General features: G+C 36.0%; 1 protein-coding gene across 4 annotated transcripts; it reads left to right on the top strand.

Annotated features, from left to right (window-relative positions):
• The first annotated feature begins 1,334 nt into the window (after positions 1 to 1,334).
• On the top strand, positions 1,335 to 20,541 carry nicn1 (nicolin 1). 4 transcript variants are annotated; one of them, XR_008356150.1, is made up of 8 exons: positions 1,335 to 1,521; positions 6,721 to 6,862; positions 9,365 to 9,547; positions 13,430 to 13,543; positions 13,717 to 13,785; positions 14,164 to 14,268; positions 16,106 to 16,199; positions 19,700 to 20,541. XR_008356150.1 is itself a non-coding variant. In XM_053483634.1 (7 exons), exons 2-7 carry the CDS (start codon positions 6,737 to 6,739, stop codon positions 16,145 to 16,147), a joined length of 639 nt encoding a protein of 212 aa, XP_053339609.1. In that variant the 5' UTR covers positions 1,335 to 1,521; positions 6,721 to 6,736; the 3' UTR covers positions 16,148 to 16,265. The 4 variants fall into 4 exon arrangements, 3 of the variants coding, with proteins under 3 accessions (XP_053339609.1, XP_053339611.1, XP_053339610.1); XM_053483634.1 differs by lacking the exon at positions 19,700 to 20,541 and having other exon boundaries at positions 16,106 to 16,265; XM_053483636.1 differs by lacking the exons at positions 1,335 to 1,521; positions 19,700 to 20,541 and adding an exon at positions 1,753 to 1,759 and having other exon boundaries at positions 16,106 to 16,265.
• The last annotated feature ends 742 nt before the right edge of the window (positions 20,542 to 21,283 follow it).

Genomic DNA, 21,283 nt, shown 5'->3' with positions numbered 1-21,283 from the left:
ATTGTGCAAAACTAAAGCATGCTGGGATAACCTAAAGGCATTTATTGAACCAATAAAACCAATCAGTGTGTTCTCAAGGCACACTGTTGTCAATGTCATCCGGTTCTCCTGAACAGACTAGGAGCTGGGGAAAAAAAACACAGAGTACTCCTGCCCTCTACCTGCAGTCTGTTGCCACAAACACTCTGAAACATGTTCTTGAGCTGAAACATCTTTGTGTGATGCATACAGTATGTGATGGTTTCATTTGTGCTATTTTCCTATCACTTACCTACACAATAAGACATAGGTGTTTCAAAGTCATACACCACAATGGTACACGCACTTTGAATGGGGAAAGATATTACATCACCAAACATTGACTAAAAATGCTTACGTAGACAATTCACCCTGTTTCATATAAATCTATGAAGATTCTCAGTCATCCAGGTGAGGTTATGTCGAGTTGAGGCGTTTCATGGCGTTAACATGGCTAAATGTACGTTTTCATGAGAATGTTTATTTTCCATTTATTCATATTGAGTTGGTTTATATTTTGAGGCCACTAATTGTTGGTGATATGATTAAATGTTCTGTAAGGAGAATTTTATCTAATATTTATGGAAGTAGATCTGGAACATTTGCATTTGAAAAAAATGAGAGAATGTATACACACTGGTGACACATTTGCAATGATCAATCTTTTTTAGTTACTGTAACTGTAAAATAAAATCAATTGTAATTGTTGGCAAGTTCATGTATTTTTAAATGAATAAAACAAAGGCAGTTTATGTCAAACTGGACGTTTTGATTGTGCAGAATAACAGAATACAGTTATGAGAGTAAAACTTCCTTTATTTATATAATCCCCAGCTATACTAAAGCACTTATCCCAGCATTTCACTCGTGCTTGGATATCATTAAGGTAGATTTTTTTTTTTCTTCAGTACCCTGGAGCCATGACACTGACCGCCTGCATCTCGTCTAAAACGCTGACATTAAGTTTCGGACATTCCAGGCCAGCTCAGCAGGACTGTCGTTCACGGACGTACAGCCTTCTTTAAAAAGTTAGCACCATTCAAATGTTTTACTGCTAGTTCTCTTCATCGTATTGTGCTTGACATCTTCTATAAAAGTCAATCGGTTTTACGCCTAAATTTCATTTCTCGGTTTAAATTGAACACCCCTTGTGTTTTAGGAAAGAACCACACATCCCCCCCCCCAAAAAAAAACAGTACATCCAATACAGTTTAATTAGGGGTTTAGGCAAAAAAAAAATAATAATAATTAAACCGTGATAAACTTCTGCGCTGCCCCTTTAAGAAAACGCGTTTCCATGGTTGCATAGCCCGGAAGTAGCCTGTATCCCAGAAAGATGCTCCTACAAAACATGCTAGTTATCCGTTTAGCAAACGTGTTTTGTAAATGAAAATGTAGTTGCACGGAATGTCATGCCCGCTATAAAAGTAGTTTTGCTATACAAGTCGACTGCTGTTTTTAAATGTTAAGCAGCTACCTTTAACACAAGATAGTCCAACATCGGTAAGTAAGCTAGCAGTTTATATAGCTAATACATTCAAGGGTAATTCTAGCGCCATTTAGCTACATTTTATTTACGTCTTGTTTGCCACCTATTTAGACTGTTTTTACTGTTTGTACTTTCCGTTTTTATTAAGTGGTTTGGTCTTCAAAAGGTTGAAGTGTTTTACCCACTGTGTTTTTAGAATGGTTTGTTTCTAGAGGCTTTTTTGCCCACTAGCGACCTTTAGTGGTTGAAAAGGTATATACACGTTTACACGCACGCACATACAGTGCATATACAGTACATATACAGTATATAGTATATACGTACTGTATATATATATATATATATATACACATACACTGTGTATATACTGTACAGGATGTCCCCAAAACCTCCATATATAGAGATGTCTTCCAGAATCTTTCATACTTTATGTTGCTTATTGTTTTTTTCAGGTAGTGTTAAAGTATGCATTAAAAATATTTTTTGGCTGGATCAGTAGGCTGTTACAAGGTTGTGATGTGTTAGGAAGCATGGCCACAAAACTGTTGCCAGACTTGTTAACGGGTTCAAGAAGACAGAAGGAAGTGTTGGACACTGATAGAGAAGTGGGTGTCCATTAACATCCACTTATGAAGGTACAACTGACATGGTGCTAGAAAAGATTATTTTCTGCAGAAAATGCTGGTAGCAGACATGGAATTCCGTTCATAATGAAAATAGTTAAATGGCATCCGTATAAAATACTAATGTTCTACTATGTTGATGACCCAAATAGGATGTCAGAATTTTGCGAATGTACGGTAAACCAATTAGGACAGCGATGCTGACTTTACTCCTCCCAATTTTTGCAATTTTGAATAAGTCCCTCAAAAATGCTAGGTGCTGGAAAAGTGATGCCACATACAGTATGACAGGGCACCCCCTCCTACTTCTGTATCTGTGTGCACAATATATGTCAATTCAACATGTAAGGGCCATATTTCATTCTTGTGATTTGTTGTTGTGTTTATTTTATTTCAATTTAGTAGTTAAGCATTAAGCATTAAGTCTGTTAGTTAAGCGTTAAGTATTAAGTCTGTTGGTTAAGCATTAAACATTAAGTCCATTAAGTTTATTAGTTTAAGCATTTAGTATCATACTCGTAATTTGTATTGTGACATCATTTCATGGTATTAAGTCTGTTGGTTAAGCATTAAACATTAAGTCCATTAAGTTTATTAGTTTAAGCATTTAGTATCATACTCGTAATTTGTATTGTGACATCATTTCATGAGTTGTTCTGTGACATCATCCCACAGTTATGTAGCTGCATGTCTATCACGCACGTTAGTTGTTAAGACGCGGAAGGATACAGAAAGGTGTGGAAACACAAGCTTTTGACCGTGATACTGTGAGCTTAAGGATACAGTAAGATAAATTGTTGTAACTGTAATCTATCGAAGCTACAGAACACAGCAAACGACTTGTGACTACAGTGGATTTATGCAAGAAACTGTAACAACCTTTGTACTTTGATGTTGAAAATAAAACAAGAGAAAGAAATCAACGGATGTCTGGGGTCGTGAGTGACACTGTGTAAAAAGAAAGACACGCGTCAGAACTTGTGAATAACATGCACGTACAAAATAGGTTCCATGTTCTTTGATTGGTCAGACTGACCCATGAAGTGGCTTTCAATATCCGCAGACCTAAGCTTGCTTGATTTTACCTGTGGGGACACGTGAATGCCGGGGTGTATGAAAAAAAGACAACACAAAGATTATTTAAAGAAACGTGTTTGAAATGCAATTACAGAAATACTGCATAAGACTAGGTGTATTAATAGGAGTTCATCATGATTGGGAGAGATGACTTCATGTTTGTTTGCTGTTTCATTTTAATAATTTAGGGGCTGTTTTGTTAAATAAAGTTGCATTTTGTTAAAAAAAAAAAAAAATACATTTCACCTGTATCTATGGATACTTTTGGGACTCATGTACACTACCAGTCAAATGTTTGGACACACTTTCTAATATAATAGTCTCTCCTGATTTTTATTTCTTTCTACATTTGTAAAATGATTCTGGCATCCAAAATATGCAATAATCATCTTCTTGTTGTGATGTTGACATAAAGTGCTACTTTACTTCTGCTCTGTAAAGCCTTCATGATGGGCTGATGGTTGACTTTGAATTTTTTCTTTGTCTGCGATTGATGTTTCCATTCCATATGCTGCAGTTTACTCTCAGGTTCGTAGTGATAAATACATGTCTCACCACCAGTAATGATTCTCTTTAAGAACATTCTCTCGTTTTCTTTTCTCATAAGCAAGCTTCTTAGTCTTTAACTGCTCATTTGTTTCCAGTCTCATTGGTAAATCACCCTGGATAAAAGCATCAAGCAAATGCAGTTTTCAGCTCACTAAACTAACCCTATCTATACCGTTCTCTCCCCTCACTGGTCATGTGTTAATTCCCATCCGCTGACCAGGTCTTCCCTATTACATGAGAGATGCAAACCATTTGAGACACCTGAAGCCACCCTTTACATCTTCTTAGACTCCTGGCATAATACACAGCGAGAAAGGAGCGATTGACCCTCTTCCACATACATGCACTCCCAATAGTTTACTGTCTAAAAGTAAAAAGAGTACATGAGCAATTTTTTTCTTGCTTAGACATGCAAACGCATACAGATATTACATTGGAAGGATTCAAACACACAACATCTTAATGATATGGTATGTAATCCTGATACCATCCATCCATTTATCCATCCATTCTCCAAATGAGGTTTTTTGAGAACAAATTGTGGTTTACTTAAATGTGGCCTGCCTTCTTCGCATGCACTTCAAAGCTCCAAAGCTTCAGGATAGAGCAAGTAAAGGGTGAGGAATAGGACAAACAAACACACCCCCCACACACAAAAAGCCCAAACTACTATCAGTGCAAAATATAAAAATTCTAATAATATTTAATAAAATTTAACTTAATTTAATTTAAAATTACTTTCATCCCTTCATTTATTTATTTGTAGCAGTGGCAAAAAAAACCCAACATTATTAAATAGCCTATTGTGTTTATTTCTTAATGGTCACTAAAACATAATAGTTTAATCCAAGCATCAGTAAAACAATGGTCTTTGGTCTTTAATTAATTAAAATTTTTACCAAATGTGCTTTGTTTTATAGTTATAGCTCAGGAACAGAAAGCATCATGGGTGCAATAAATCTGGTTCATAAAATAAATCTCTGCTGCATTTTATTTTATAGTTAAGAAGGTCCTTGCCTGCAAAATGTTCAAGAACCCCTGGCATATAAATTGTGTGTGTGCATATATCAAAATGGCTGCTGATGTCTTTGGTGTAAGTGATATTTTGAGACATCAAATGAATTTAATTTGTGCTGTAAGTTCTTACAGACATTTTTGATGGGTATAACATTTTTTGAAATGTAAAAGAAGTAGAGGAAACCATTTAAATTCTAAACATAAAATAGCTAATTACTTATGTCTTTAATAAAGAAACTTAACATGATTTCCTGACGATGATTTAGGATCCAGTGAAGATATTAAACTACACCTGTTATGTCAGACTACATCAATCAGCCATAACATTAAAAGCACAGATTAAATAAATGCCATTGATTATCTGATTATATTGAGATATATGGGGGTCATTATAATATATATTAGACAGCCAATGAACAGCCAGTGCTTAAAGTTGATGTTCAAGAAGCAGGAAAAATGGGCATGTGTAAGATGAGAGCCTTTAACAAGAGCCACATCGAGATCTTTAAAAAGCTGGTTGTAGCATGTCCAAAATGGCAGCTCTTATGGGGTATTCCTAGTAGGGATGGGAATCACCAGTCATTACCTGATACAATATTATCACGATACCAACTCTGTAAGTAGCATGATTTTATAAATATCCTGATTCAATATTACGATTTTTTTATTTTGTTAAAGTTGTCATTTGCTTAATTTACCAGCTTCACAACTGAATTAAGCATGAGTAGTAAAATGTATCCTACTCATTATAATAGTAGTAGTATTTAAGCAATACAAACTTCAAATACAAGAGTTAAATGTTAAACTTAAATAAACTTCTACATTTACTGATCAACACACATCTCTGTCATATACCAAAAGTATTACTTTATAAATATATCACCCCTACTGTACCACTCGGGATGCCAGTGTAGGAATAGTTTAGAGAGAACCACCTGTGAATTATAAACAAATGGTGATGTTTTCATGTTGAGCAGTTATGAGCATGTTGCCACGTGCAGCACACCTGTATCGAGCATGTGATGTTTTGAGACCGGTATAAGTGTGGGTAATGACTGGATTTGCAGATTTTGGAGAACACTGCGGATTGGAGGCTTTTTAACATGCGCCCCGTTTAATAATGTGTTTCTGTTGCACTATTCAGAAGCTTGTGCACTCTGCACAGAATCGGTTATGTCCAACATGATTGGACATGGCTGATCAAACTAAACAACAGCCAATTTCAATCGACCGATGCATATCCATTATAAATTCTAAAAATTTTTTATAAAATTAATTTTGGACTAAATCGCACAAAAAAAATTGTCACTGTTCATTACTTCCATTTTTCTCCATTTTGTTTGCTAATATGCACTGGTTAGTATCTACCAAAAAGTAGTGTAAAGATGACACCCGGTGAACTGATGGTAGTCATGGTGTGCAAGGCTAATTGATCTGCATTGGGAAGCAAAGGCTAGCCTGTTTGGGCCAATTGCACAGAAGAGCTACTGGAGTACAACATGCTGGCTACGATAGGGAGGTGTCAGAACCCACAATTCATGACAGCTTGCTGTGTATGGGGGCTCCATGGTCACAGACAGATCAGAATGGCCATGCTGACCCCTGTGTGTCTGATTGAGCATCTGTTGGATGTGCTGAACTAACAAGTTTGAGCCATGGAGGACCCACACCTTGCAGCTTACATGACTTAAAGGATCTGCAGCTAATACCCTGGTGCCAGATACCATAGCACACCTTTAGAGGTCTTCTGAAGTCATGTATTGAGGGGTTATTTTAGTGTTATTTTAGTATTGTTTTATGTGGTAGCGGTCTTGATTTGTAGCGTCGCTTTTAAGCTCACATAGTGACGGACACACATATTTACTGTTCTAATTAAGATTGAAGAATTGAATTTTTTCAAGGAAATTTTGCTTGAATATCATAAGGAACCTTTTTGTTTTTGTACAGTTTCAGATCCAGCACTATGCGCAGTGATCCAGTGGACTGTGTAGTGAAATCCCCAGTGGCCCTACAGCTGGGTGATGTCGTGTCTGATTCAGCCCGTCCCGGTGTCTATATTACAGACATTGTACTTTCAACGCCAGTAAATGTAAGTATTTAAAAAATATCTTCTGTGAATGATAAGCAGGTAAACATCTAAGTAAGTTTGGTACTCAGTTAATGATATAAAATAAAATGGATGTATAAAAAATAATACCGTTAAGAGTGAGCGGTAGGAAAGTAATCAGTCATGTTGTGGTGTGATGTGACCTAAAGAAATTAAGGTGTTTGGTGACAATTACAAATATGATTATTCATTTTGTTTTAGGAATGTTAGCGGTAAATACTTTAAGCTTTTTAAGTTGCAAGATGCGACTTCCATGGATTGGACTTGTTTGTCCCATGGATGCTCAGTCGGACTGAGATCTGGGGCATTGGAGGAGTGATCAACAGCCTTGAACTCATTACCTGCTAAGCCCCATACACAGCATGTTGTTACGCAGCAATTTCTGCAGGATTAAACCAGATGAGCTTGCCTCTACTCCCAACAGGCACAAATGAGCCATGGGTGGCTGTTATCCTGTAACCAGTTTACTGATATAAATCCTAATTGATAATCATTGTTATTCAGTTCACCTGGCAGTGGTGTTAATGGTATAGCCAATCACTGCATATTGCTTCTAGAATAATACAAGTAAATGTGTTGCATAACTCACCTAAACGTCAGGGTTTTGAAGTAAGATGTGCATTTATTAGTTTAACTTGGCAGTGCATCACCATTCAGTGAAATATATATATAATCTACATTTTCATTTCTGAAAATCTTTGCAGTCTAACAGGTTTTGCTACTTTATAACTTTAACCGATTTCCTAATGCTTCAATAAGTAGTTACAGTCTGGTCTCTGAATGCTGCCCCAGTTAAATGTTTTTCAATTCAGAGCTTCCTGTGAGTTTGCAATAGGGCTCAAGTGATATATTGTTAAAATTGGCTGATGTTAAGGTTCTAGTGATTTGTTCTAGGAACTGTGTTAATAAATATGGTGCTTTTTCAAATTAACATGCTTTAAGGTGAACTAATTAAGCTCAATTTATTCTGTGAACGGTTTACTTACGGTGTAATTATAGGTGTTCAGATGGCAATGGTGTCATTAGGATGTGAAAGGATTAAAAGTTTAAATGTGCATTAATTCCTGACTTTTAAGGCCACTTTATACATTTATTGCATAAATGGCTGAAAATAAGTATTTTTTTGCATCTGAGAATATAATTTAACATTGTTTAGCTTTTTGCTTCATTCTTGACCACATAAAGCCAGCATTCAGTTATAAATATATTTGCATTTAAATTAATAACAGTGACAAGCATGCTATATATATATATATATATATATATATATATATATATATATATATATATATATATATAGTGGAACCTCGGATTACGAGTAACGTGGTTTACGAGTGTTTTGCAAGACGAGCAACAATTTTTAATAATTTTTTACTTGAAAAACGAGCACTGTCTTAGTTAACGAGCACCGAGTATCATGTTTCACGCATGCGCTTCTTGTTTTAACAACGAGCGTTACGTCATCACAAGTGAGCCATGGTTTTTCTCTCTCTTGCAGCAGAATTGTAGGTAATCGTCTCTCCTGCTGGGTGAATATCGTCTCTCCTGCTGGGCGCACACACACACACATTAACGGAGAGACCGTTTTTAAAACCGTTTAAAAATTAGCAAGGAACATCGCTAGTCACACTCGCGTGAGTGCATACTAACGGGATTACTACTGTAAAGTAAAGCAACAACAACAAAAATTAAACAGCTCCTCACCTTTGAAAACAGTCGCGACAGAGAAGAGTTTGTGTGTTTATTTGGCAACCTGAGAGAAGGGGAGCTGTAAAGCCGAGACCTATCGTCTCCCCTGCTGGGTCTTAGTTCCTGCAGTGTTTTTGAGTGCGCGTGTGTGTTTGTGTCTGTCTAAGGCAGAGAGTTTGTGTGTTTGTTTGGCAACCTGAGAGAAGGGGGCCGTAAACGCGAGCGAGCCCCCCTTCACCCCCCTCCTCTCAGGTTGCCAAATAAACACACAAACTTTCGCGATTGTTTTCAAAGGTGAGGAGCTGTTTAATTTGTTTTTTGTTGTTGTTTTACTTACAGCAGTGATCCTGTTAGTATGCGCTCATGTGAGTGTGACTAGGAATGTTCCTTGCTAATTTTTAAATGGTTTTAAAAACGGTCTATCCGTTAGTGTGTGTGTGTGTGTGTGTGTGTGTGTGTGTGTGTGTGTGTGCGCGCGCACTTTTTACACACATACACTCTGCATGCACAAACGAAAACCCTTATCTGTCGGGGTTTAATTTTACATTTTTTTAAGGTAAAGTACAGGTTAATTTGTTTTATTTTTACTTTATATTTTGTATTAATTATATTTGTTTTTTTTTTGGGGCTGTAGAACGAATAATTTAAGTTTCCATTATTTCCTATGGGAAAATTTTATTTGGTTTACGAGTGTTTTGGAATACGAGCCCACTTCCGGAACGAATTAAGCTCGTAATCCGAGGTTCCACTGTATATATATTTATTCGTGGTTTTTTTTTTTTTTTGGTCCAAAAGATTCAAGAAATTACGTTCAAGAATTACTACACAGCCTACCTGTCAGTGCGAGTGTTAAAGAATGAGGAAGGGAACGACGGGAGTCCAGCTATGTGGTTCACCTGTATGAAAAACTACTGCCTTATGTCCAGTCCACACACTGAAGGTGGATCACAGGAATACTTTTCTATCTACAGACAGCAGGTCAGTCTAAGTAACATCTCTATGTTGAACTTTTAGTTTGATCATACAAAATATAATTCTTGACTGTTACGAAATAAAATTGTTGACTGTTCTTGTCACTGGACTTTGTGAGGTCACATGCCTTAAATTATCTACAAATAAGCTACGCATTACTTATGAAACAATGGTACCTTCAGTTAATAATCTGGGGCTTCTTTAAAAACAGTTCTGAACCACTAATAACTGTATACAGACTTACACATTTCACTTTAGAAAGAGTTGTCTCTTTCAGTCAGACGTGAAAAAAAAAAATCTTTTTAAGAAAAAGAAATTAAAGACAGAAAATGGCAGCGGATGCTTGGAACTGTTAACTTTCTGGCAGTTATTCATCTACACCTCTTTGGACCCTGTTTGCCTAGACCATGATCTCCAGAGTTTTTATTTTATTTTATAGTAATTATCTTCTTAATTAAATGAGATCAGCCTCCCTGTTTTAAAGGTTGGTTAATTCCATGCTAATATGTCAGTGTGCTCTCATTATCAGTGTGCGAAATGAGAAGAGATGATTCACAGCTTTAATTTTAACCAGCGTTAAAACCCAGCAGAGCACCCAACCCCTTTAACAGCAAATGTTACAGCAACCAGTAAATGATAAAGAAGACCTTTGGAATAGATCTGTAGATGAAGCTGCTTGGACGTGACAAAGTTTATCCCAGAAAGCATTAAAATATCCAGCAGTCTAGATCCAGAATTAACAGTCCTCCTAATTACAAGGGTTATGGAAAAAAAAAATGTATGGATAGTAGAGCTGTATGAATTAATCAGTTATGCAATTTAATCAACTTTTTGTTGGTTGATTCAATTGATTTAAAATGTACAACTGTTTTTGCAAAAAATAGAAACCCTTTTCATCTTCCACAAATACTGTCATGTAATGCTTCTTCTTCTTGCATGAGTTCATGGGCAGTTGGTACAATACCACCACCTACTTACCGGACTGGAGTGAGGAGCACATTGACAGAAAAAAAAAAAAAAGAAAGGAAAAGATCATCACTTTGTATGAGATGTGAGATTTGAACAATTAACAACACGAGTTGCATGACCTTTGAAATGCTTATTAGATTTGAGTGTGTATATGTATATATATATATATATATATATATATATATATATATATATATATATATAATTATTATAAATATTATTTTTTAACCTGTAAGATATAGCTTCTTAAACCAACTTTAGTGCTATTGAATCGTAAATCAAAATGTCTAAAAATCAAATCTTATAACTCACAGCTCTAACAGCTAGCTGAATCTCTCCTTGATAAACTTACTAACTCTTTAATATTAATTAATATTAATTAATATTAATATTAATTTAATATTAAGATTTAACATTTATTTTTTCATAAATGAACAAAATGCAGTGATTGAACAAAAGACAAATAAAAAAATAAAAATAAAAATTTGGCGTAACCACCCTTTGCCTTTAAAACAGCAGCTGTTCTTCTAGGTACACTTGCACACAGTTTTTGAAGGAACTCAGCTGGTGGGTTGTTCCAAACATCTTGGAGAACTAACCACAGATCTTCTTTGGATTTGGCTCTCTCACATCCTTATGTCTCTTCATGTGATCCAAGACACACTCGATGTTGTTAAGATCAGGGCTCTGTGGGGGCCATGCCATCAATTTCAGTACTCCTTGTTATTCTTCATGCTGAAGATAGTTCTCAATGACTTTGGCTGTGTGTTTGGGGTCGTTTTCCTGCTGCAGAATAAATTTGGGGCCAATCATACACCTCGATGAAAAAACTAACTTCTGCTACAGCCACATATTTAAATTTTTGACTCATAAGTCCAGAGAACCTGCTGCCATTTTCTGCACCCCAGTTTCTATGTTTTCGTGCATACTTGAGTTGCTTGGCCTTGTTCTTATGTCTGACGTATGGCTTTTTGACTGCAAACTACCTTGAGTCTTGTTGCTGTGCTCAATCTTGCCATGACATGTACAGTAACTGTTTTTCGCAACCTCACCTTGGTAGCAGAGTTTGGCTGTCCCTCAACCAGTTTTAAGCCTTCTACACAGCTGTTTCTGTTTCATGTCATGACTGGGTTTCAACCTACATGTGACATTGATGATCATTAGCACCTGTTTGGTATAATTGGTTGATCATATACCTGACTATAATTCTACAAAATCCCTGACTTTGTGCATGTGTACCTACAAAAGTCCACTGGACCCTAGAGCAGTGGATACGTGTTCTCTGGAATGATAAAAGGTAAAAGTACCAGTAAAAGGTACTCCTAATGCTTCAGCATACTATAATAAGACTTTGTGGGAACAGTTAGAAGAACCCCTTCTTAGTTAAACATGACTTGGCACCAGTGCACAAAGCAAGGTCCATAAAGACATGGATTAGCAGGTTTGGTGTCCAAGTGCTTGACTGGTCCTGACCTCAAAATATATATATACATACACACACACATACAGCGGGGAAAATAAGTATTTGATCCCCTACAGATTTTCTAAGTTTGACCACTTACAAAAAAATTAAGGGTCTATAATTTTTTATCATAGGTTTATGGTAAAGGATTGAGACAGAATTTCAACCAAAAATCCAGAAAAAGCACATGAAACATATGTTATGAATTAAGTTGCATTATATATTGCATTATATATATATTGGCATGTCTGTACATTGAAGATATTTGCGAAAAATATTTTGGGGGGGCATAAGTTGAGTAATAGAACACATTAGGATAAAATTTTGTCCGTTTGTGCATGCGTCACATAAAAAGTACAAATTGAACAAATTTTAATAGGTTTTCACAGGTGTATTTGGTTGAACTTAAGGTAACATATAGGCTTTGTTTCTTTGCAATCGGCCCACGAGAAGAGAATTTGTTATGCTAATTTGAAATTTTAATGGAAAACGCCCTTATATTATAAAAAAAATTACCCTTGGACAAACTATTAATTCCTCTCAAACTTCAACAGATGGTGCTTTACATTTTTAAAACCACGTTTGTGTGTAATTAAATTCCATGTGAATGATGTCGCAGGCACATGTATTTCTTATTAATTCTTTCCTTTTTTATTTTAGTTGGCTGTTTAGGAGTTTGTAAGTGATCAACAACTACTACTTCATATTTCACAATATGATGTGCAAGAGACATCAAATTATTTTAGTCATTCTTCAACGTAGAGAAGCCCAGAGAGAATAGTGTTGCTCACTTCAACAATTGGGCATATTCAAATTACCATATTACAATGTGCTGTGCTCATCAGTCGCAATACAATTATTTAATATTCATTTATTTTTACTTTGTAACCCCTTGAAACTCCCAGGACCTTAGCGAGTCCAGATGGTTAAATTAATAATAAGCTTGGAGTTTTGTGGTTTTTAATGGTCTTTCAATTATAAACCCATTTTTTGCCGTTGCAGTCAAAAGCAAAGCTGACACTGACAGTTAAACCTGCAGAGATTTTGAGAGAGAAAACGCCCAGGAATAATGTTAAAGTAAATAAGCAAATACACTCCTGTCTGAGATACTGTATTGCCAAGCGAGTTAAGAAACCTCAGACTTCCAGGTCCATGGGCTGCAAATATCCATTTCGTTTTGCTTTAGATGAATCACATTCCAAAGCTAATAACACCTCAAATTGAACTGTTTCCCGTTTCCCTCCGGTGATTTAATTTCCAATTCTCAACCGCATATAGTTTACTTATTTGTCTGATGTAATGTTGTACACATTTCTTTTTTCTTTTTCCGCATCACGCTGGCAGCATGCTGGAGGTTTAAAAAGACCAGGCTTGCCCTTGAAAGTCTCAAACCTGTCACATTAATTCTGCACCATTGTATTTACCGTAGCCTTTTCTTCTGTTTTGCTGGCTGACAGATGCTGACGGAACCAGATAACGTTATTACTGTGAGGCTCATACTAAGACAGCCTTCCTCAGTCTGGCTGAATTTCAACATAGAGGAAGTCAAAATATACCCATTGGTAGATGAAGTAAGTCTCAAGATAAAGTTCATCATCAGTTAGAAATCATGGCAAATATATAATAATATTCTCCCCTGTTTTTTCTTGTCATAATATTATAGTTACTGCATAACTATTTTACATTTTTTCATCATACCCCTAGGTCTTCATTTTTTATTATTATTATTATTTTTTTCCTACAGGAATCAGAAAGAGATGTTCCTTCCTGGTTATCTACAATCACACCAGCTGAAGAGTCTCTTGATTTGAATGTTAGTATTCCAGGAAGAGCTGTATTTAATGCTCGATAATTACATTTATGACTGTCTTGCGTTGCATGAGGATCACTGGACACTCCAAGAAGATTGTCTTTCATGTCTAACTTACACTTTACGTCCAACATAAAGGACTGTTCTTCAGTCCGCACGGTAATGAGTTTCTATTAAGGTTGCCCCTCTTCTCTATTGTGATTAATGGTCGAAGTAGCATTGCCTTCTACTGCCATTTATCTTTCTGAGATGTTAATAGAACCACTGAAAGACACAGTGTTGCTCACATAGTACTTATTCAGTGTGTGTTTTCTTCGAGATTTATTGTTCTGGGTCATGGAGTTACAGACTCATTAAACAGACGAATCTTTGTTGTGTCAGGGGCTTCCTGATCCAGACACGGTGTCATCGAGTATTCAGCACATGTGGGCTTTGACCGAAATCATGCAGTCAAGCCAGACCTCCGCCTCCATCGGCCGCTTTGACGTGAGTGCTAGCTTCTTTTGCAGTGAATGATGAGTGCGAAACAGTCCAATGAAATCCAGAGACTCACAGTCATACGCTTAGCAAATATTAGGGTTCAGAAGTGATGATTGAAATTTTAATAGGTTATCATTTTTATAGTCCAAGTGATTGTCTTAAGGACATGTATGGCAGATGCTACAAAATATATAAGGCTAATTAGTTCAAGTTCAAGTAGGCTTTATTGTCACTTCAACCATATACAGTTAGTACACAGTGAAACGAAACAACGTTCCTCCAGGACCAAGGTGCTACATGCAACATAAACTTACAACATAAGTTAACAGAGAAGCTAAATTAGCTACCTAAGAGGCCTAGTTAACTGGCTAGCAGAGACAAGACAGATAGTCCTAACATAAATTACAACATGAATTAACAAAACTACCTGAAACTAACTAACCAACTAAGGAAGACTATCTACAGGTTTTACAGACAACAGACAACATAAAGTGCACGTGCAAATGTGCAAACGAGCAACAGCAAAGTGACAGTGCGACAACGACATATCAGAACATAAAATATGGTGTTGAGGTAGTAAACATAGCAGCAAGAATTGAGGAATTAGTGCAAAAAGTAATGAATATTGTGCAAAAGAGATAAATAGTGAAGCATTTACAGAATGTGGACACAACCCCACAACCATACACGCACCAGCTACTTTATTAGGTACACCTGTTCATATGTGTTCTAACTCAAATATTTAATCAGCCAGTCCCATGGCAGCAGCTCACTGCATTTACACATGGTCAAGACGATCTGCTGCTAGTTCGTAACTCGCACCAGTATGATTTAAGTAACAATATATGAATGTGGAATGGTTGTTGGTTCCAGGAAGGCTGGTCAGAGCATTTTCAAAACTGCTGACCTATTGGGATTTTCCACACATAAAAATCTCTCGGGTTTTCAGGGAATGGTCTAAAAAAGAAGAGAAGAAAGGTCAGAGAAGAATGGCCACACTAGTTCAAGCTGATAGAAAGGCAACATAACTCAAATAATGTCTTGTGGTTATACCCAAGTTCACCTCTGAACGCACAACAAGTTGAAGCAGATAGGCGATGGCCGCACCAGGTCAGGCTGGGTCACTCTACTGTCAGCTAACAGAACAGAAAACTGGACTTAGAAGATAAAATGTTGTCTAGTCTCGAATTCTGCTGCGAAATTAGGTCACTGGTTAAGGTATTTGTGAATACTGCACAGATGTCACAAGTTGCTCTGGATAATGGCGTCTGCCAAAATGTCGTAAATGTCCAACCCTGTATTAGCAAGGTATACCTAAAGAAGTGGACGGTGAGTGTATGTGTTCCTGATGCCACAAAGTCGGAAGCACACAGTTGTCAAGAATGTCTTTGTATGCACTAACATTTAACACTTTTACTGGAACTATGAGACCTAAACGTGTTCCTGTGCACAAAACAAGGTCACAAGACAGTTTGTCAAGACTCAATTGGAAACCCCCCCCACTAAACACTTCCTGGTTTTAATAATACAAGGAACCTTAGGCCTCCTCACCCAACATCACAGTCAGACCTTTCTAATATTCTTGTGGAGGAATGAGCACAGATTCCCATAGCCATGCACCAAAAATTAGTAGAAATCCTCTCCAGACGAGTGAAGGATATTATAACATCAAAGGGTTAAAGGGATGTTCAAAAAGTAGATGTGAGTGTTATGGTTAGGTGTCTACAAATGTGAGGTCATGTAGTGTATTTGCATACGAATACTAATCCCGATATAATAATTTTTCATATTCTTCCTACCAAACAGGACTTACTCTTTTCACATTTCTTTTCACCCTTTTCAGGTGGATGGCTGCTATGATGTCAACCTTCTTTCATACAAATAACAGGAAGTGACCATGAATTCAACAAGAATGCTGTAGAGCTTATAACAAACTGGTATTCAGGCACAGCTGTATCTCAAATGCACATTATGCACTTCACTGTGTTGTACTTCATTATTAACATGTCTACTGTGCTACTACCATTGTGCTACTACCAACAAATGCTACTACCATTTAGTGTTACATAAATTATATCCCAGCATGCTGTATTTCATGTCATTGAAGCAAGTGTGTGCTCATTGTAGCATTATGTTCTTTGCTGACGGGAATAGAATAGGAAAGGGTTTTTGTGGTACTACAGCTTTTTTTTTCTTTTACACACTATCTTTGTAATCAGTAATCCCTTAAACCAAACAATACCATTCATCAGTAAATATAAACTAAGTTACTATGTTACTTCACGTCTTTAAACTCTATCAGAACGGCCTCTGCAACAGCAACAGAAAGCAATTTTAAATTCCAATTAACTTGCATTAAATATGCTAAATATCTTAATGTATGAAGTACAGTATTTTAAACAACGCTAAAGTAAGTACTTTACCAATGAAAATTTTATTTTTGTTGATTGACATTATGTTTCTGGATGCATAGAACCCCAAAGGTGAATTTTTTTTCTTTTTCAGCTGTAAAATTAGCCTTTTCACTCTATATTTTGGATAATATAACAATAAAACTGCACTACATATCCTTCAAAACAGTAAAATATGGCTACAACCTTTTATACATAAATCTGTACTGAACACTGTACACAACACCCCCCCCCTCCCATTTTTTTAAAAAAAATTGTTGCATAATGGTTAATAATTTTTATGATTCAGTAGTTTGCTCATATGCAGTGACTTTTGTTTTACTTATTTAACTGATTCACAATTGATTCATAATTTATTTTCCTTCCATATCCTAAAGACATGCAAATATACTAATTGGCATTCCAAATTGCCTATAACTTGTTATGGGTGCTTGATCGCAAGCCCTGCAGTGGAAAGGCTTCATGCAAGAGAGAAACCGTATATATTTAACAATGGTAATTCAGGCTGTTTTTCTATTTTTTTCTTTTTTTTTTGTTATCCTCCCAAAGATTTGATATAAAGCAATCAAAAATATAATTTACTTTATAGACTTCTCAGTTTATATATTTTAACAAAAATGCAAAAAATATATAAAAATTCCTATATTTTCACAGGCTTAAGTATTTGGATATTAGAATAAGCAGTTTGGTAGCCAGCTTGGTCTGTATAAATTAATAAATAGATTCCTAATGATGATGGGACTTTTCAATATGCAGCCCAAAGAGGTTTTGATTTAAGTGAAGGCCAGTCATCAAGCCATCTTTAGGCTGGAAAATAAAAAAAGACAAGAAAAAAAAAAAAAAAACAGACCTATCAGAGAGGTAGCAGAAACTTTGAGACTGGCCCAATCCACAAGGCTTAAACAGAAGGAATGCACTGGTGAGCTCAGCAACACCAGAAGTGTGAAAGAACTGTAATTGCTGAATGTTTATTCTTTGTTACTAATTGCTTGACCCGATTATATATTAAAGCTTTTTTAGCTTTTTTTCCTTTTTTTTTTTTTTTTTCAGAGTCGGAATCTAAATTTTCTGATTTTAAATTATGGGTGATATGACCTGGAAGTCAGTATTTTAATTAAACTCGATTTTATTAATTTACAAAAAAAATTCCAGTTTGCATCAGTTAATCTTTTCTTCTTCCTCGTAGACAAGCCGAGTGTTAACATTTTCATCAGTCTGTTAATCTCTGCTTCATTTAATCCTACTCTAAGGTGCTCTTCACAGCATACATAATATGATAATAATAAAACCTTGAAGGAAGACAATTAATTCTATATCGCAGTCCCAATATCTCCTGAGATCTTTTTCTATCTTAAAACATTATTGAAATGCAATTATTAAAACTCAGCCGGTTCACTGGAAATCAGGTCTTGGCACCCAAGTGGACCTCCATCTGCCTCTCTTTTCCATTATTAGCGATGTCATCTGATATGCAACATGAGTAACCAAACATGAATGCATCCACTCCGAAATCTCCCAGCAGTCAGTGAGAGGACGACCATCTTAGTGTGTCCTTACTGGCACCTTGTTAATATTTATGAGCGTGGAATCCTAGCATGCAAATCTATCTATGGGCCTGTATTTGCATGATTATGCAATAGGAATTATTCAAGTGGTAAAATACAAACATACTTTTGACTTTTCATACTTTTAGCCTCAGTGGTTTTATGAAAATAGAACAACTTTTCTGTTTGTGATTTCATGCTCTTTGAATTGAATTATGACTTTATGATGCATTGGAATTGAATTTGTTTATAACAAAGCAGAAGAAAAATGCATGTCATTGATTTTAATATCTGCAGGAAATATTAATTCTAAATTCTTCTCATTTGCACAAAGAAATTCCACAAGATGGCAGTAGATGTATGCTTTTAAGAGCAAAAAGCATGAATGTTATAAAACATTGACAGGATAAGTGGTGCACATGTGTAATGTAAATATGAATTACATTCAAAATACTGAAATCGTGATATTTTATATGCTGCTAAATTTGCATGCTATTTTCTTGTGATAATCCAATAAATTAAATTATTAACAAGAAGGTTAAAAAGCAGGGATGCATGATAATAATGTAGTGAATTGTGTAAGGAATAAAACATTTAGGAATGTTATAGGAAAACAATAAACAGTGGGCTGGCGTTATGTGGTCGAACATGAAGAGTTCCTGTTCACACCAAAGTGTTTTTTTTTTTTTTTTTTTTTTTCTCCCCCAATACAGGACAAAGTGCTTCATTCCATTTATACTACAGCAACTTCCCAACACATACTATTTTATGTATTAAATAATGACACATCAAAGTTTTATCTATTCATATTAAGTTTAATGTTTTTGGAACATCAATGAATCACTTGAATTATAGCAGCTATAAATATAGTCATTCCCTTACCAGCCTTTTTCCCTCTTGCTTGAAGTTAATAAGGCAAAAAGAAATCTATGATTTCTTTGCTCCTAAAGAATTTGCTGTGTGGAAAGTTACAGTTTTACCTTGGACTGTTAAAGAAAACTGCTGACAGTAGAGACCCTCACCAAACATGTGGAGGGGGCAAGAATCCTTTTTCATGTCAGTAATTGTAAAAGTTGTACAGTATGTATAGAAACAATGACAGAACGAGAACATCTACAGTATATAAATAAAGGAAAGGTTTTGTCTGTACATTGGTCAGAACTCGCTCTTTCAATTATATCTTTGTCTGTAAAGATTCTCAGCTATCCAGGTAAGATTACCTGGAAGTTGAGTCATGTCAGCTGGACTGAAAGACCTGAAACCAGCCTTTCAAAAAGAAAAAAAAAATTCTTAAAAAATAATAATAAAATAAATAAACAAAAACCTCCAAACATCTATTGTCCCCATGTTAAAAGGTAATTGCCCCTTTATTTTGCTCACTCAAACAATTAACCAAAATGGATGAGAAATTTAAATAAGATTAACAACTAAAAGATTAATCCCAATATTTTGTGGTGTTCTCTTTGTGCTACTGGCCCCTAGGGAAATGACCTTTGTGGGTGTGCTGTGGTGTCTGGTGATGGATCCATTGGGTGGAATGGGTTGCAGGCTGGAACCTTTATGGATCAGACTTGTTCACATCATGTCGTTGCTCAGGGCAGACTGAAATCTGCGGAATTTGGAGGGCGGATCAACAACTTGGAACCTTTTGCCTACTGAGCCTAAACACTGTGGCAAACATTGCCTTTTTTTTTTTTTTTTTTTTAGTAATCTGTGCTAAATTGAGTTTTCTGTAGGATCGACCCATAGATGTGAGAGAGGTTTGGGAGTCCATGATCCTGTTGCCAGTTTACTAGTTTATAAATGATAATATTATTCAGTTCACCTGGTGGTGGTGTTGTGGCTGATCAGTAATTGAGAGTCATTATATCCGTGGTGGACAAACTTGAGTGCATCATCCCAGAAGTGGCTGGCCTACCAAAATTCCTTCTAGAGCACATCATTGATTAATCTGAGAAGTCTAACAGGCATCCACAAAACAAGTCTAAGGAGCTGCACTTACCTCAGATAATATTAGCATTTATCATTCAAAAAGACTGATTCCCAAGCTTTATGGCATTTGGTAAGCCATGTTTTGTTGACTGTTGGCAGAACATTTTGCAAGACCAATATATCTGACATAAAACTAACACAGCAGTCCACAATATTAACATAATACCAGCTTTCAAAAACACTGATGGCAGTGAGATGGCATAAAGATACTTTGCTGCTCCAGGGCCTGGACAACTTGCCATAACTGTTGGATGAATTAAATGTGCTTAATTTCAGAAAATAGTAAAGGAGAATGCTCTGTCATCATTCTGTGATCTCAAGCTCAAATGAAGTTGACAAATTGGCTATGATTCTTCCGAGGTGATGAATTTGATCTCCTTTTATTATTAGGAATGTTAGTCAAACCAGGACTTTTGATTGTGCAGAATAACAGTAAAAAATTTGAAAATAAAAAACTTTATTTCTCTAAATAATAAAATGCACTTATTCCAGTGTTCCACTTACTTATTCCAGTGTTCCACTTACTTTGCCACCCTGCATGGCTGTACACGTTTTTTTTTTTTTTTAAACTTAGACTTATTGGCCTTGGCTCATTTTCAATTAGCATACCCTGTACACATCCCTACACATTTATATTACATAGAGAATTTTTGGGTTCATTGGCTAATAAAAGTGTGAAAATTGTAGGTCTTGTGTACCTTCACTCTGTCCTCCCCCTGTCTGGGCCGTGTGTGCGAGTGAGTGATTTATTTATTTATTTATTTATTTATTTATTTATTTATGTTTTGGCCCTGTTGTTCCGCACAAGGTTGCAAACACTGTCATACAACATTGTGGCAAAATTCAAGCACGCTGTCTGCACACTTTACCCTCTGTCTTGTGGGAACTAATCTTTATTTGCTCTTATTCTACTGCATGTTTCATATCCTACATTGAGGACCGAATGCAATAAATATAGCTTTGTGGTTTCTTATCACAACTTATCAAGATGGTGAAAAGATTCTCTGTTCAGAAGACATTGCAGTTGAAGTTGGAAGAGAGAGATGCTTTTGATGATGGGGAGGAAGAGGATTA

Source organism: Clarias gariepinus, chromosome 23 (genome assembly GCF_024256425.1).
Source record: "Clarias gariepinus isolate MV-2021 ecotype Netherlands chromosome 23, CGAR_prim_01v2, whole genome shotgun sequence".
Lineage (NCBI taxonomy): Eukaryota > Metazoa > Chordata > Actinopteri > Siluriformes > Clariidae > Clarias > Clarias gariepinus.
This window is presented reverse-complemented; position numbering and strand designations above follow the sequence as displayed.